This window comes from Anguilla rostrata, chromosome 7, assembly GCF_018555375.3.
Source record: "Anguilla rostrata isolate EN2019 chromosome 7, ASM1855537v3, whole genome shotgun sequence".
NCBI lineage: Eukaryota > Metazoa > Chordata > Actinopteri > Anguilliformes > Anguillidae > Anguilla > Anguilla rostrata.
This window is the reverse complement of record NC_057939.1, coordinates 41634075-41651602: the sequence shown is the minus strand read 5'-3', so window position 1 is coordinate 41651602 and position 17528 is coordinate 41634075. Positions and strand designations below refer to the sequence as shown.

The 17528-nt window shown below is 47.4% G+C and overlaps 1 protein-coding gene across 6 annotated transcripts in view; it reads left to right on the top strand.

Annotated features, from left to right (window-relative positions):
• Window positions 1-17528, top strand: part of LOC135259708 (paired box protein Pax-5-like) — a 63165-nt gene that overhangs the window by 21417 nt on the left and 24220 nt on the right. For 5 of the 6 annotated variants that reach the window (XR_010331358.1, XM_064344347.1, XM_064344344.1 and 2 more), the window contains exons 4-6: window positions 170-234; window positions 3120-3245; window positions 14063-14238. Coding sequence is in view for 5 of the 6 variants with exons in the window: in XM_064344347.1 (XP_064200417.1) it covers window positions 170-234; window positions 3120-3245; window positions 14063-14238 (367 nt within the window). In the remaining variant the exon portion in view is untranslated. The remainder of the gene's footprint in view (window positions 1-169; window positions 235-3119; window positions 3246-14062; window positions 14239-17528) is intronic. The other variant, XM_064344346.1, reaches the window with a different exon arrangement.

The window sequence follows — 17528 nt, the reverse complement described above, 5'->3', positions numbered from 1 at the left end:
CGCACACACACAGACACACATATGCACATGTACACACATGCACACACGTACACACATGCAGATCTACACACACACACACACACACATACACATGCACACACGTGCACACATACAAACACAAACACACACACATAGTGACGTTATGATTGTCCCTTTATTCTTTCTGCAGGATCATTAGGACGAAAGTCCAGCAGCCTCCTGGCCAGCCAGGCTCTGTCTCCTCTCACAGTTTAGGTAAGGCACCTTCCCATAATCCCACACTACCGCATTTAACCCCAGAGTGTCTGGATGGGCTAAGCAACCATTTGTAATTCAGCTCATAATGGCCTGGGTCATGATGAATTCATTGGTACATCTCATGTATTCAAATAACACTGCAGTTGAGCCTTTTTGGTTGTTTTAAATTTCAAATGCAGTTTGCCTTTTAAATTTTTACAGTAAAGGTAAACTATTGATATTGTTCAGAGAACAGCTCTGGAAGCTCCTTCAAGGTAAATGTTTCTTGCTGAACCTCAAAATATGGCTTCAAATGTTTGGGTTTTTAGCAAAAAAAATCAAATGAACTCACACATAAATGATCCTAACAACTAATACATAAATTGAATTGGTATAAAAGTGTTTTATTTTAAACTAGTGACACTAGTATACACTGTATAATGATTACGAAGATGTCCATTTGTAATGATCTGAAGGGCATTGTATGATTCTTGTATGATTCTTGATTCTCATGATTCTTGCACGAGGATCATGGAGGCATATCATATCATGATAATGATCTTGGATGTGTGAGGTACCTATCTGTGTCATGATCATAGAGGTTTGAATATCTGTGCAATATCATGGAGGCATAAGCTATCAATGCAATGATCATGGAGGTAGGATATATTTGTGTAATTGGTAAATGGTAAATGGACTGCATTTATATAGCGCTTTTATCCAAAGCGCTTTACAATTGATGCCTCTCATTCGCCAGAGCAGTTAGAGGTTAGGGGTTAGGTGTCTTGCTCAAGGACACTTCGACATGCCCAGGGCGGGGTTTGAACCGGCAACCCTCCGACTGCCAGACAATCAGTCTTACCTCCTGAGCTATATCACCCCATAATTATCATGGAGGTATGAGTATCTGTGTAATGATAATGGAGGTGTGAGGTATTGATGTAATGAACATGGAGGTATGATTTATTTGTGTAATTACCATGGAGGTATGAGTATCTGTGTTATGAAAATGGAGGTGTGAGGTATCGATGTAATGAACATGGAGGTATGATATATTTGAGTAATGATCATTTAGGTGTGAGGTGTCTGTAATGATCATTGGGGTATGAGATATATGTGTAATGATTATGGAGGTGTGCCATTAATGCCTATGTACAGTAATGAACATGGACGTATGAATATCTACAGCAATGATCGCTGAGGTGCGAGATGCCCGTGCAGTATTCACGGAGGTGCGCGATCAGAGGATACTGCGAGTAGATCTGGGCGACACAGGAAATTGAAGGGAGCTAGTCAGGTCTGAGCTCTCCATCTCTAATCCTCGTAATCACACAGCAGCCAGTAATGGAAATTCATTTCACACGCGCGGCTTTAAAGACTTCCAGACTTTTCCAGATTATTATGATAAATAGCTTTCACGTTGAGGCGGAAAATTGAAATTTGAAATAAAGCATTGGTTTTAGGTGGGCGGAAGGGGGAGGGGGGGTCTTCATGGCATAGGGGAAGGGGGGTGGGGGTGGGGGCGGGGGTGTGAGTTGGTATTATCTCTATAAAGGAGAACTCTTTCCAAAAATCAGATAATTAAAGTAATAAATCAAGGGGCAAAAAGGATACGCATTCATTACATTTTCCGCATCATTAGTCAGTAAGTAGGTTCTGAATGTGCTTTATCTTGCGGTGAGCGACTTGTGTTTTTCCCTCCTAATGCACTGGCGCGGTCCAAAGGGAGAGGGGATTAGGATCTTGTCTCTCTCAGGAGCTCGCTCGCTGCCATTCAGGCTTTTAGCGTCCGCTGACAGGCAGGGGGCGACGTGGAGCCCGTGCGCCGCTTCTCGCGCCTTTAAAGTACGCCAACACAACACAGCGGCGACGGACAGCGGGTGATGTGGAGCCTGGGATGTTTGGTATCTGCTCACACAGCGGTGACAGGCAGGGGGCGATGTGGGGCAAGCACACCGCCATTCAAGGTTCTGGAATACGCTTACAAATGCTTGACTGGTAGGGGGCGATATTCAGTAATAACATGATTGAAATGGGATCCTGGTCTTGAATTGTTATGAACACATATGTGTTGAGGCTGACAAGAATTTTGACCATTGGATTCATTAAATAATTATAATCACACCGTTGAATGCCTTTACAGTTACAGAAGGCTTACAATGAGTGCTTTCTGTTACCCTAATATGATGGTAAACAAGCACAAACCTTGAAAAAGGATGAGCCTTAAACTGATTGTGAGAAAGTGTTCATTATAAATAGCAAGATAAACAAAACCAATGTATTTAACGGGAAGCAGCTAGCTAAATATAAGCTGGCTCAAAAGGAAACAACAGGGTGAGTGCATTCAGTTGATAGCAACCTCAGTTTCCTCTAGTCTTGTGACTAGCTCGGCATAGTCTCCAGCTCGGTTCAGATAATATTACATACTTACAAGGATATGTGATACACAAAACCAAAGATAATGCCCAACAACCCATGTCCAAAACAAAAGAGAACTTTGGTCTGGAAATCATCCGGTCAGTGGTGCCCAATCAAGTGCCATGGAGGGCAAAGAGTATGGATGTTTTCATTCCAACCAATCACCTGCTGATTTCACTAGTTAACACACCTTCAACCAGAGAGGCGAGAACTAATCAGTGAAATCATCAGGTGAAGTGATTGGTCAAAATAAATGGCCTTTCATGACACACGATTGGGCACCACTGATTCAGATCTTTGAAACAAAAAGCAACAACGGGCCAAATCGACCTCTTTCTCGGTCATCATCTTCGAAAGGCTTTACGGCTTTGTGGATTTCATCAGTGCAAATTTCCTCTGTAACAACAAACTATCTTCAGCGAACAAACGCAACAGGAAGCGCTTTGAGAGAGAGCGAGTGAAAATGACCCGCCTTGTTCCTGCAGCCTCCACGGTCACGGTGACTCAGGTGTCAGCGGTGACCAGCGACTCGGCCGGCTCCTCCTACTCAATCAGCGGGATTCTGGGAATCAGCCCCGCAGCCGACGGCAGCAAGCGAAAGAGGGAGGAAGGTAGGCCTTGTGTGTGTGTGTGTGTGTGTACGTGCGTGTGCGTGTTTATGGGAGGTGCAGGCTTGTAACCAGCGGCCACGGAGTTGCAAGTTCAGCCGCGTGTTGACGAGGGTTCGCGGCCGATTCGGGCTCGGGGATCGTTCGCCCGCCAGTATTACCTGTCAATGTTTTTTTTTTTTTTCAATTTCCCGTTTTACAAAGTCAAACACGAAGTTTCTGACTGTGGAACCCCGGCTGCGAGGACGTCCACCGCGCGGCGGATACGTTCGTTCGCCCGCTGGGAGGGCGACGGCTCCGTAATGCCGCCATCGCTCTCGGCCCCGTCGCCGTTGGCGGCAGGGTATTTGCAGTAAATGAACATCCCTCCGCGGTGTTTGCGTAAGCGCAGATGGGCCGCCGTCGCAATTACCCACCCGCTTCCATTAATTACGGGGGAAAGGCTTCGCCTCGCGCCGGAGTCAAGCTAATTTAACCGAACGGGCTGAACGTTGTAGTCTTCATTAATTTAGCGGCAAACAGATTGCGTTTTCGGGAGTCTGAAGGCTGAGGGATGATGATGTCCCGTGTAACGCCCATTACAGCCCCAACCCCCCGCGGTCCCGCTCGTTTGAAGCCCCCCCGCGGCTACGCGTCTTTAGCGGAAGCACCTCGTTCGCCCGGTCGGGTCACGTTCGCGGTTTCCCTAACCCGCTGCCGTGGTCCCGCCTCCTTCCTCGCCCCGCAGCGACGCCCGCTCGCTCGCCGCGCTCGCCGTTCCGGCGGTCTGCCTTCGGTTCTGCGCCGACTGGACGGGTCATGACGCGCGCGTCGTGATGCAAAGCGGCAGAGGGCAGGGAGGCGGCTTCCTGTAGAGACGATTCCCCTCCCCCACACCTGGCGGGTGGGGGGATTATAACAGGCCTCACGCCGGCAGTCCCCTGCTGTAGATGGACCTGGGGCAAATACCAGCATAGCGTTGGGACTTGGAGAACTGCAGGGACCCTTTTCCACCTCCTCTCTCTCTGAGCCTGTGTTCCGATAGAGCCCTACACTCCAGTGCTGAGAAGCAGGTTGTTGAACCACATTTCAGGATGTCAGTAATGCCTCAGAACCAAAAGCTTTGTGCTGACGACTACTGTCGCTCCATGTACACTCTCAGGAATAATCAAACAGTGGAAGTACAAATTTCCCAAATGTACAATAATGTTTTATTTGGTTACTAATAAGTACCTTTTACAAGCAAAAAAGGTGCAAATGAATTATGTATTGCAGGCCAGTGGCATAATTTTATGTTCCTATAGGGTACAACTCCGGTGGCACTGAGAATTTCCTGAGCGTTTACAAGCTTCAAAGCTCCAAGACTTGTCCTACTGATCTCTCCCACACTGTCCTACAGATCTTATCATCAAAGCTCATTGGCTTGCGCTGGTGACAATTCTAAATCTACATGTCATCCTTTCGGTCTCAATACACCTCCAATAGTCCTACTTTCCCCTTCCTGCCCCTGTGGGAGACGAGGGAGGGAAGGGAGACTACTGTTGTTAATTATGGGAAGTGTAGTGTTAAATACCGCATATTTAGTGAGGGCTTCCTGCCTTAATTGATGTTACTGGTGCCTGGCAGTGGTGCTGGGAAAACGTAAAGTATTCATAAATGGATTTTAATATTCAATTGGCACCGCATGGCACTGTGGGGTCATTCGTCTTGCTGGGCGCTGCTGTCACGAAAGAGAGAGGGAGAGGGAGTGAGGGAGGGGTGAGGGATGGGGGCGAGAAACGGAAAGAAGGAATACGAAAACAGAGGGAGAGAGAGAGAGCACGGCTCAAAGCATTTTATTTGGATTATAGTTTCTCGAGGAGGCCGACAAGGCAGACCTGCATACAGATGTGTTGACTCCCCTGCCGACTGTCAGTTATATACCGAATATATAAACCTTAAAAAAAATAAGTAGTTGCCACGGAGCTCTCAAAACTGAGATTTTAAATTATGATCAGCCGGCAACGTTTTTTTTAATTTATTGTCGGAGCCAATAGGCCCTCATCAGTGTATTTCTAAAAGAGCACCCGCGGGGATTGCGGCTCAACTGTCCCCGGTGTACGGAATGTGCCGGAAGACACAGTGGCTCCCTGAGCTCAGTCAGCAGAGGTGGTCAGCCATGTGTACAGGGGAGGGGCCTCGGGCCGTGTCCTTAGCTGACTCCTGAACGGGGGGGGGGGGTACGCCGTCGCAGGACACGACTGGCCAAAACCTGGGGGAGGAGATATCTAGTTGGCCAGGGTCCTTTGAGTTTCTGCTGCATTGGTTCCTGTCAATTTCATGGCGGGTGCCCACAGGCACTAAATCTCTCCTGTAGTACTGCATGGCCAGTGGCGCAAGGATACTGAAATCCGGTCCTCGAGGCCAGTGCTACTGCTGGTTTCTCTCTGTCCTTGATAGTTCATTGATCGACCAGGGCCACTGATTGGCCAGGGACTTAAGTCACCTGGCGTTACAGGTTTAAATCAGTCCTGATTACAGGGAAAAATCAGAACAAGCAGTACGACTGGTCTCAAGGGCCATATCTGAGCATTCCTGCTGCTGGGTGTAAAACAAGCATGGCCTTAGGGCTGAAAGCAAGCACTTATGCTGCACTGTTCTTGTTGCGCTGGTGCATATTGCACTGCTGCAATTTGAAATGCACCATTGCCATTTCCCAATTTGGGGAGTAAAGAGAAAAAAATGGAGTAAACTTAAAAAAATATATAAAGCGGGGGTGGGGGGGGGGTCACCATTGTTGCCGATGGCAACGGGAGATATTTTCCATCACCTCTCTCGGGCCGATGTCTATTAAAAAAAAACTATTAAAAAATGTGAATTCGGCGAACTACAAGAAGAGAAAGACTATTAGGTTTACAAATAAAAATTTGGCAGAGATGAAGGAAATTATACAAAAAAACTTGAAAGAAATACCCTTTCAATTAAAAATAAAATGTTTGAGAGTTTATTGAATGGGCAGACAGTCACGCCTGTACCCCTGCGGAGTTCATAGACAAACTGGTATGAGAGGGAGGCCGGCAGGAAGAGTGTGTGTGTGCGTGTGTGTGTGTGTGAGCATGTGTGTGTGTGTGTGTGTTGGTGGGTGGGTGTGGCACAGAGAGGCTTGGGGACAGTGGCAGTGGCAGCTGTGGGGTGGGCAAGTGGGGAGGAGTGTGCGGGTGTGTGGGGGTGCGGGGGTTTGGGGTGGGGGGTAGGAGCCTTCATTGTGACCTGCAGTGACCCTGTCGAAACAGAAGGGAAGTAGGGTGAATGGGCAGAACTTGTCCCGGGGCAGACAGGGGGAACTATTGTGCTCCTCTCTTTTTCTCTCACGAAAGGCCTATTTCCATGGAGGGGACAGGGGGGGAGGGGGGCTGACCTCAAAAGTGATCTGGATATGCCCCTTTTGCTTCTAATCTAACCCCCTTGTCCCGCCAACAGTGTCAATAGAAGACTGTGTGTTTTATCTTTCAAATAATTATAGCGCATTGGTGATATGTTCCAGAGGTGCTCTAGGAGTTTAAAGCTCTTTTCCTTCCTTTTTTCTCCTTCCCTTACCCATGGGCTCCTCCGCAGAGAGGCTTAGAGAGGGGTGAAAGGAGAGAAAAGGAGAAAGGGAGGGGGCGGGGCGCATAGCCGGGCGGGTTCGGGGGTGAGGGGAAAATCCCCTTCTTTGGGCCTGTGTCCCTCTCCCTGCCCTGGACTTTGATCTCCCGGGGAGCGGGGGGCACATTGAGCACCACAGATCTGGGGCGGTTGGGTGGGCCCAGGATGGGGGTAAGGATGGGCGGGAGGAGGGGGGGGGTATAGGGTCAGAATAGAAGTGGAATCAAGAGTTTGACTCTTACGGGCTGGGGTCTGCTCAATATGGTAATCTATGTCAAGTGCAAAGGGATTCACGCCACTGCCCCCCCCCCCCCACCACAAAAACCCCCCTCGTAGCCAACAGGCGCTTGCTCGGGGCCCTGTTTGTTTTCCTCAAAGACTTTTTTGCTTCCAGGATGGACAAAGGAGCAGGGAGAAAGAGACAGGGAGAAAGGGAACACAATGACAGATCCGTATTTTTTTTTTTCTTTTTTTCGTTCCGGATTTAGAAAGAAAAAAAAAAAAAAAGAAAAAAAAGGGCAAAGACTTTTCTGAGCTTCCTCTTTTCAGACGCCCCGCTGGGCACCCTTGCGTGAACCCCGCCGAGCAGCCGACCCCGGACGCGCGGGGTTATTATTTATGGCCTTTTCGCGGCGGCCCGCTTCCTGGAGCCGTCCGGCGGCGGGGCGAGCGGCGTCCTTTTGTTCGCTAAACGGGATTTGCTCCGATAACGCCAACTGACATTAAAATCGAAAACTCTCTTTGCCACCCTTGGCGGCGTGTGAGGCGGCGCGGGGATCCGCGCGTCGGGCGACTGGGACGGAGCTGGAGAGAGTGGGCTCGGCTGCGGTCGCAACGCAGACGTTAGCTAATGCAGACACAGGGTGCAGGCGCCAAACTGACCGGAGGAGTCGCGACGACGACAACGCGCTAAGTGATGCTAATGCAAAACGACAAGGGGAATAACCGTCGGCTAGGTAGGCTCCGTTTTTATGGTCTTCATTATTCTGTTACTTAGCCTTAACCTTATTTTGTTGTTGATAGCATTGTCATAATTTATTCGTTTTTCGAAAACAGTACGTGTGGTACCGTGAATTCATTGTGTAACAGTAAATTTCCATATTACACACATAATTGGCCTATGATATACTAAGGTCATGCCATAAATTAAGGAGTAGTTCTACACATAATTTTACCACTGGTAATCTATGGTATTGTAGCTGTGCGTGTGCATAAAATGTTTCTACAGGCACCCCTGCCCTATATCATGAGTTCAGCATGGCATGATACACTCCACCAACTGTGCAATGGGACGCCTTTGCGTGCAGCTCTGAGATGACAAAATTAAGAGTGACCCTGGGAATTCTGGGAAATGCTGCCACAGAACCTCATGACATCAGATGTCATATGTACAAATGAATGTACATTCATTCATAATAGCCAAATAAATTTGTATAAAATGGTGTAGTACATTTTAGTATTGATATGACTTTACTGTTGATTATCTATTTATCTTAATTATACATAGTAGCAAAAATAGATGTATAAACATGAAATATATTATTTAAGTTGTGTGAATGTATTATAAAGGCTTTATAAATGCATAATGACCTCTAAATAAATAATGTAAAATTAACTTATTAATATGTTATTCCAGTATCATAAACAGTTAACACAATTACAGACAGTTTTCTAAAGTAGTTAATGATTGGGGTATTATGTTCTTACAAAACATGCTCTATTGCATCCATTCTAATTCCAAGAGTTGTAATTTCATTTTTTTAAAGATGATTATCTATTCAATTTTTTATTTGTTTTATCTTACACATAGTCGACATTGAACCCCTTATTTATTTATATAAAATTCTCTTTCCCCGCACAATTTTGACATTTGGATGAGGTCAGAAGTGGCAATGGTTGGGATGGGCCCGTCCAGAGCACATCGGCAAAGTAGATTTTCATTTATTTACGATGGTTATTACTCACTTATGGTCTATGTGCCTGCTCAGATTCCAACCCCCCGTGAGAGCCGGTGGCCTGGCAGTTAACCTCTCGCATGGGTCTGATATCTACTGTTAGACCGAGATAGTGAGGGAGTCCAGTCTCTTCACACAAAGATGCACCGCGCGTATGTGTATGTGTGTGAGAGAGAGAGTTACATTACATGACATTACTGGCATTTAGCAGACGCTCTTATCCAGAGCGACGTACACAACTTTGTACAAGTACGAGCGTGTTAATGTGTGAGGTAATATGTGTTTGTGTACGAGTTTGTGTTCATTTGTAATGTTGTGATGAGTGCACTTATCTGCAGTTGTGTGGTACAGTATGTGTTGTCTCTGGTTGCTTGGTTACGGTATGTGGTGTGTGTTAATGCGCGAAGGAATGCAGTTCCATACGCGAGTGAGAACTGTATGCATTTATTCCTATGTGTGAGCGAGTGCTTTAATGTGTAAATGAACATGTGCGTTTGTCTGTGTTTTCATCTGTGAAAGTGTGTGTGTGCACGTGTGTGTGTGTGTGTGTCCGTGTGTGTGTGTGTGCATGTGTGTGTGTGTGTGTGTGTGCGCGCGTGCGAGAGTAAATGTGTGTTAATGCGTGAGTGACACCGTGCGTGTGCTAGCGCGCGGCTAAAGTCCGAGGTTTAATTCAGCAGCTGCTCTCGAGCGAGCGCAGGCTGTTTGCGGGCCCCTCCCTCCCTCTCTCCCCGGGTCTGACATGGCTGACCGGGCAGCCCGATCTGTTTCAGATCGCATTTCACACCCTCGGCGGGGGCCGCGAATCGCACGCTAACGTTTAACGTGCAGGCGCTAGCGTGTGCGCACGTGCTCATCCGCGCGCACGCATTCACGCGCACGGCTACTGTACGGATGCAGCGCTTGCCGGCGCAATCCGATTGGCGCTCTGGCTCATATCCGTCAGCGTGATTGGATGTGCACGGCTCGGTTCTCTGCTACGGTTTAGAATCGGATTCTAAAGTGTGAGAACGCAACTGAGTCACGGACTTATGGAGCTACGCGGACATTCGTTCCTAGCTGAGAGTCAGATTAATGCTGTTTCGTTTTCGTGGTTGGTTTTCTGTGATATATTTGGTGTATTGACTGTTGTACAGACAGGTCTTATGTTTTGGGTTAGGCTCCAATGGTTATTGTCGATTTTAAGCAGTTGTGACAAAATTATGCATTCATTATTAGGGCATTTGCTGTGAATGTGGAACATTATTTTACTAAATTTCAGGTAAATCATTATGTAGTTCTATACCCCGTTCAGCTTTATACCCAGTTCATGTTTACAGAATAACAGCAGATTTTAATTCAATTTATAACGTGGGTTAAGTCTGTGGGGTGTATTTTGCATTACATACCTTTTTCTGCATGTTTTTTCCTTTGATACATTCACAGTCACATTGCATGCCTACAGAATTAGACTAGAAACATCAGCTTGCAGAATGCTCAGGATGTTGGTTCGCACAGCTAAGTGATTCTGTGTTCCTTATTTATTTATTTGTTTATTTATTTATTTATTTTATCATTTTTATTTTCTATGAGAAAATATTTTTGCCTTGTCCAGTCAATGGTCTGACAGTACTGCTCTATCATCCAACCGTTGTGGCCCCTGCACTGTGGCTGAATAATAAATTAATATCATTAGTTTTTAGAGGAGGCCCAGGTGCACCAGCCTGCTCCAGCACTGCTGGCAAACTTGTTACTATTTGTGCTTAACAGTTTTGGACAGGCCAGCACTCTATCAAGAGGGGAGTTCAAACAGAGAAGCTCTGCGTCTTTCTCAAATTCAAATTCAAATTCATACAAGCTTTATTACATCACAAAGGTCACTTTTGGAACAGCAAGAAGTATGTTTTGCGAACGAGACTATGCGTTTCTCTTTCTCTCTCTCTCATTCTCTCTGTCTCTTTCCTCATTATATTGTCTGCCCTGTTTCTGATCAGGTGGCCTACAGTAGCTTGACTTTAGCAATGGGGGTCAGGGATCAGACATATCCTGACGCTCAGACCTGGCAGACACGGGGTCAGGCGTATTGAGTCAGGGATCAGTCATCGGGGTCACAGTTCACGAGGGGTTAATTACTGTACAGATGAGTAGATACAAAAGATCGTTATTTGTAGAATATTAAAACGTGTTTCCACGGCATAATGGGTCTATAGGCTTTAATTACTATCAGTGTTGGTCCCCAGTTTATGTGTATATGTTATTATATATGCAATGTGTAGCAGCAAGAGAGGCTCCCTCTTTGGGGAGGGACATGCATTGATTAATCAGTGCGATCAGTTTATGCTGTAGGCCCTGATGTAATTGGTATGTTATCTATTGTTCTATGCCATCAGGGAAGCCATGTGTATGTGCTGAAGAGACTGCCATTCTGTCTGTCTCCAAGGAATCCCCTCTAGAAAGATTCTCTCTCTATCTCTCTCTCTCTCTCTTTCATGCTCATGCACACACACACACACACACACACACACACACACACACGACACTAAAACAATTGCTCATAGAAGGATAATACATTTCCTAATTTTTCTGCATGTATTGGATATTTTACATAGCCTTCTTTGTAATTTTGCTGGATACTGCATACAGTCACTTGTTCCTTAAACACTAGCTGTCTGTGTTTCACATTCTTGATATCAAAATAATACAAGATGAAGAAACACAGGGCCAAATGTAGGAAAACATAGAGCAGTGCTTTGGAATGAGGCTTATTTAGCCTCTGTGTAACATATTGGTGAAAGTCTAGTTGTAAATTGGCATCATTTTGTAACCAATAATTTGGCATGCAGGAGGATTTTTTGTGTTATAAATTACAGATGTAAATGGACTGCATTTATATAGCGCTTTTATCCAAAGCGCTTTACAATTGATGCCTCTCATTCGCCAGAGCAGTTAGGGGTTAGGTGTCTTGCTCAAGGACACTTCGACATGCCCAGGGCAGGGTTTGAACCGGCAACCCTCCGACTGCCAGACAATCACATGTATACAATGTGCTTTGTGTATGTGCACCCACATGTGCTGCACACGCACACGCCCACACAAACACACGCATACTGTACACACATACGCACACAAACACACACACACACAAACTTACACATACACACGCATACACGCCCACCTGCACACACACACACGCAAACACACATACACACACTCGCACAGACACAAACAGTGATACTATATATCCTCAGACATTATAACTCCAAAAATTAGCAAAGCACATGGCATAACACTCACCCTGTAATACAGAGTACCACACTCAGACGCGGGCGCGTGAATTTGCGCAGACGCGGGGGGCTTTTCGCACGGCGCCGCCCAGCCCGGCGGGGGCGACGGCGAGGACACTTGAGTGAGGTCAGGTCTCCTCGAAGATGAAGAAAGCAATAAGCTGGCTGAAATGGTGCCATCAGAGAGACATGATTGATCAATTGAATTCTATCAGCCGGAGTGGACACTGGGATTAACTGGGGCGCGATGGGTTCAACCAGTTAAACCGCGCTGTTCGTATAGGCTTCATTTCACAATGCTAGGGGGCCTTTTGAAATTGGCCAATCAATAGAGGTGGGAGATCACATAAACTCACCCTCTGTGAGTGTCGGTATGTTCATATGGGGTGTGTGTGCGTGCGTGCGTGCGTGTGTGTGTGTATGTGCGTACGCGTGTGCGTGTGTGTGCAATTAGAAGAGATATATTCTTTTTCACTAGAGACCGTAGTGCAGGGAATAGAATCTGGTATCTGGTGTGGCCTCTCTGTCTGCCACCTTCTCCTATAATGGACACTGGGCCCAAAGCCTGGCTAAACTGTATTGTAACTGCGTCTGCGGCCCAAATGAAAAGTATTTTTGGATCCCCTCTGATTTCTCTTTCATTTCGCCCCCTCCGTCTCATCTTCGGGCTCGGCGCCGCCGGTTGGCTGGAACTCGAGGGACCGAAATGACCTCTCAGGAGCGTTTTGCGGCACCGAATTGACTCGACATCAGGGATGAATTTTCGGTTCTGTTCCCTCTTTTTTTTTTTCTCTCTCTCTCTCTCTCTCTTTCTTTTTATTTATCTGCTACTGCTGCTGCTCTGGGGTTTTTTATGATTGCAGGGCCAAAATAAAAAGCAGATAATGCAATAATAACATTTGAAGACGAAAGAGGAGCGAGCGCCTTTAGAGAATTCTTTGCGCTGCGTTGGGAGCGCGGAACGTCCAGACTCTCTGTGCGCTACTCGAGTTTTTACACGAATGAAAACAATGGCTGAAGATAAACTGTCTTCCGATTGTGGCTTTAATTCTTTCACTCACCTCATGGAAAATGAACACTTCATCAAAATGTAATGACATCATGCGTGCGTTTCGGTATAAATGTGAAGTGGCTGCGAGTGTATAGTTATTGTGGGACAACATTCTGCCTCCTACTTTAGTCTAATTCTACTTTGTTTGTGACTCTGTCCTGCTGCGATGTCTTCCATCTCTTTATTTCCTTCTCCAGCTGTTCTTACTTTCCTTTCCTACTGCCTCAATCTATCTCCAACTCCTGTGCTTATCTTTTTTGATCTCTCTTTCTCCATTTTTCTTTCTCTCTCCTGCTGTACTCCTGTTCTCATTCCCTCACTTGCTTCTCTCTCCATCTTTCATTTATCTACTCTTTTAACCTTGCATTCTCTTCCTCCCTGTTACTCACTTAGTGGTTCCTGTATTGTATTGTATTGTGTAGAAAGACCAGGAAGAACAATTTTCTTGGGGTTGGTTCCACTGATCCTGGAAGCATCCTTAAAAGCTTGATGACCGCACAGCAAAAGATTGAATTTGCATATGGCAAAGATATACCAGGGTTCTATGCAACACGGTGTGGGGGGGCTTCTTTGCCAGGATGTTGACATGTCATTTTTAATTCATACTAGTCATACAATGCCTATGATTTGGTGAGGCTATGATTTTAAAATGGCTGAGATGTATTGACTGCATATTGCAACTGAGGTTAACTCACTACCGATGTGAAATACATGGAACGATAAAGGTTTTATTATTAAATTCACTCTCTCCCCCTCCCTCCCTCTCTCCCTCTTCCCCCTTCTCGCTCTCTCTCTTTCTCTCTCTCTCGCTCTCCCTCTCTCTCCCTCTTCCCTCCTCTCTCTCGCTCTCCCTCTCTCTCCCTCTTCCCCCCTCTCTCTCTCGCTCCCTCTCTCTCTCTCCCTCCCTCCCACCCTCCCCCCCCCCTCTCTCTCTCCCCCGTGTCGCAGGCCTGCAGGAGTCGCCGCTGGCCAACGGGCACTCCCACCCGGGGCGGGACTTCCTGAGGAAGCAGCTGCGAGGGGACCTGTTCACGCCTCAGCAGTTAGAGGTACTGGACCGAGCGTTCGAGAGACACCTCCTCCCTGACCACTACCCCACCCCTGAGCCCAGCGAGCCCCAGGAGGTAAGGGGACGCTCGCTTGCTGCCCCCGCCGGCTCTTGTCCTCCCGCCCGCTCGCCCTCGCCCAACCCCGCCCCTCCCCGCCCTCGCGACCGCTCCCTCTCCCGGTAAGCTTCTCGCACCCCCTGGCTCTGAGCGCGCTGCTTCGCCAAGCTTCCCGAGTGCTCGCTTCATACTCAGTTTTAATCTTACGTCCATAATAATAATAACAATAATTCATTGCATTTATATAGCTCCTTTCTCACACTCAAAGCCCTTTAGAGTGATGAGGGGGAAGCCCAGCTCTACCATCACCAATGTGTAGCACCCACCTGGGTGATGCATGGCAGCCATTTTATGCCAGAACTCTCACCACACACCTCACCAGAACTGTGGTGGAGAACATTTTTTAGCCAACTAAATCAGGAGATGATTAGGTGGTAGGTTGAAACAGCCTGATTGGGAATTTAGCCACAATACTGGAGAATTCCCAACTCTTTGCAATGAGTGTCATGACGTTGTTAATGATCACAGTGAGAGTGGACCTCAGTTTAACGTTTTATCTGAAATTACGGCATCTCCTACAGCACAGTGTCCCTATCACTGCACTGGGGATTACTTTGGGGACTGTTCAACCATAGGGAAGATCACCCTCTACTGGCCTGCCAAAACCACTTGCAGTGGCAACTTTGATTTCCCAGGAGGTCTCCCATCCAAGTAATAACAAAGCCCACTCTTGCATCAGCCACTTGGCAAGAACTGGGTGCATTTGGTACGGGTGCTGGCGTCTGCAGGTTCTGCTGGTGCTACTAGTGTCTGCTGGTTCGATACATCTTCCTTGCAGTAGGAGTATTGGACATTTCTGGGCACTGGGGATGGTCGAGTTCCAGAGAGGAAGTATAAAGCTCTAATTACCAGTGGAGTCAAGGTTGTACGTGCTGGACAGCCAGTTCCAGTGAAGACACTGTCCGAACACATTACATTTTTAACGTTGGGAGCTTAAACATGCTAAAGTCTGCGGGTTTTTCTCATTTCTGGAGTTGTAATTATCAGCCCATCTCCCTTCCATTAGCGTACCGGTCCGCAGCATTTCTTTTTGAACAGTGAAAGTGTTGTCTGAGTGCCAGGACTGTAAAACCGGGGAGTGTCGCGGTATCAGTGGGGGTGGAGGGGAGTTACAGAATTTCGGAGAGAACCTCGTTGTAAAGCTGTAATTCCCAGCCCATCTCCCAGTGAGCACAGTAAAGCCGGACCGGTCAGGGTCAGGGAGGCTGCATTAACCTGGAGCTGCCGGAGTTTGGCTTTATTAATCACACCGATCACATGGAGAAAAACACACACACACAGAGGCACACACACACACACACACACACACACACAACCACACGCACAGTTTCACACACACAGTCCCATACACACACACTCACATGCACGCACAGTTACACACATATACACTCTCACATATACACACACACACATGCCCAACTATGCACACACACGTATGCCTGCATGCGTACACACACGCACGCACACATACATATACAAATGCACACACACGCACGTACACACACGCACACAGACGTACACACGTGCACATACACACACACACACGCGAATGCATGCACACACACGCTTACACATTTACTGTATACACACGCACACACGTCTTATTCATCACTCCAGAAAAGTGAGGAAGTGCCCCCAACCTGCTGCCCCCCCCCCCCCCTCCACACACACACACACACACACACACTCCGCCCCTCTCAAGGATTATTGAATCGCTGGCCCCGACTGACAGCCACTTCACACAGCTGACAGGCTCACCTGAGCCAACCCCCCCCCAACACCCCCACTCTTACCCACACCCCCCACCCCTGGGCCTGTGAGCCTGTCCAGGCCCTCTCACATGCTGTCTCACTGGGGATTGACAGTGAACTTGACCTGCCTAGCCGGATGCCGGCATTATCCTTTTTGTACTGTACTACCTTAAAGAAATACTCCTCTACTTCCTTAAAACTGACAACAGCAACATTCATAACGATACTATAAATATACTATTATCATTCCCACTAACGCAATTATTGCTGCTACTATTACTAGTAGCTAGTAATAGAGCTACTGGTGCTGATTGGGTGATATTAGTGTCCCAACATTAGTGTCTTGTAACACACACCCACACACACACGCACACGCACACAAACGTACTGCTTCTTCTTTCTTGCCCTCCATGAGCACCATCATGGTACCACCATCATCCAAACAAAATATTCTGAGGCTAACCCCTTACGTTAACTTTTCAAGACCATAAATTAAAGACCGAAGCAAAAGCATCAAAGCAAACCAGATTACTACACTTCCTCTGTATCTCCATTTCTCTCTTCCCCGTCTCTCCCTCCCGCTCTGTCTCTCCCCTCCTCTCTCTACCCGTCTAAGTGAGCTGCCATAGTGCAGCTCCCTCAGTGAGGGTGAAGACTATTAAGCCACACAAGGCTATTAATTTGTCTTTTTGACTTCACAGGAGAGCCCATAAAACGGTGCACAGTTGTCAAGCAGAGTTCATTTTAATTTCCCTTTCAATCGCAGCGAATTATGCAGGTGATAAATCAGGCCGGTAGGCTGGTCTCCTGGCTGTGATAGAGGTTCTAATTCCTGGCTAATTATCCTGGCCGCTCCTGCCAGATCAATAGCACAACAAGTCTGGGAGAGGGGCGGGGAGGGGGGGAGGGCATGACAGCTGGGGTGGGAGGGACGGGGACCCCCCAGTGACCCCCCGTCCCCCCCGTCCCCCCCCACCACCACCACCATCACCACCTCCACGCCCCTATCCACCTGCCCCTCCTTCCCCCCCCCGCCCCCGTGCTCCCTCCTCGTAGACCAAAGGTTAAACTGAGGAGAATGGTTGACCTTGAGAGCGAGCTTCCTTTTGACTCTGAGATGCTTGATGGCGGGTGGATGGGGGTGTGGGGGGTGGAGTTGCTTGGGAGTTTGAGATGGGGGCTTCGCTGTCTGTCTGGGCCCACTCTGCCTTGCCGACTACTTCTTAGCCTCAAGCTTGCATTGATGCTTTAAACCCTCTAAATGGCTCTCATCCACACACCTAAAAAACGTCCACCATGTTGCTTCTTTTACCCGTCAGCTCTTCTGTCACATATAATGCAAACGATAAGTTCACTCGGCAGCGTTTAAACAAGCAAAGCATATTGAGAAAGGAATACAAGGCCATCACTGTACAAGCTAGGTAGCTGTGGGCTAAGTTAGCATAATTTCCACCCACGGTCAGAACAAATACAATTGGGATTCTTCTCTGGTCTGCC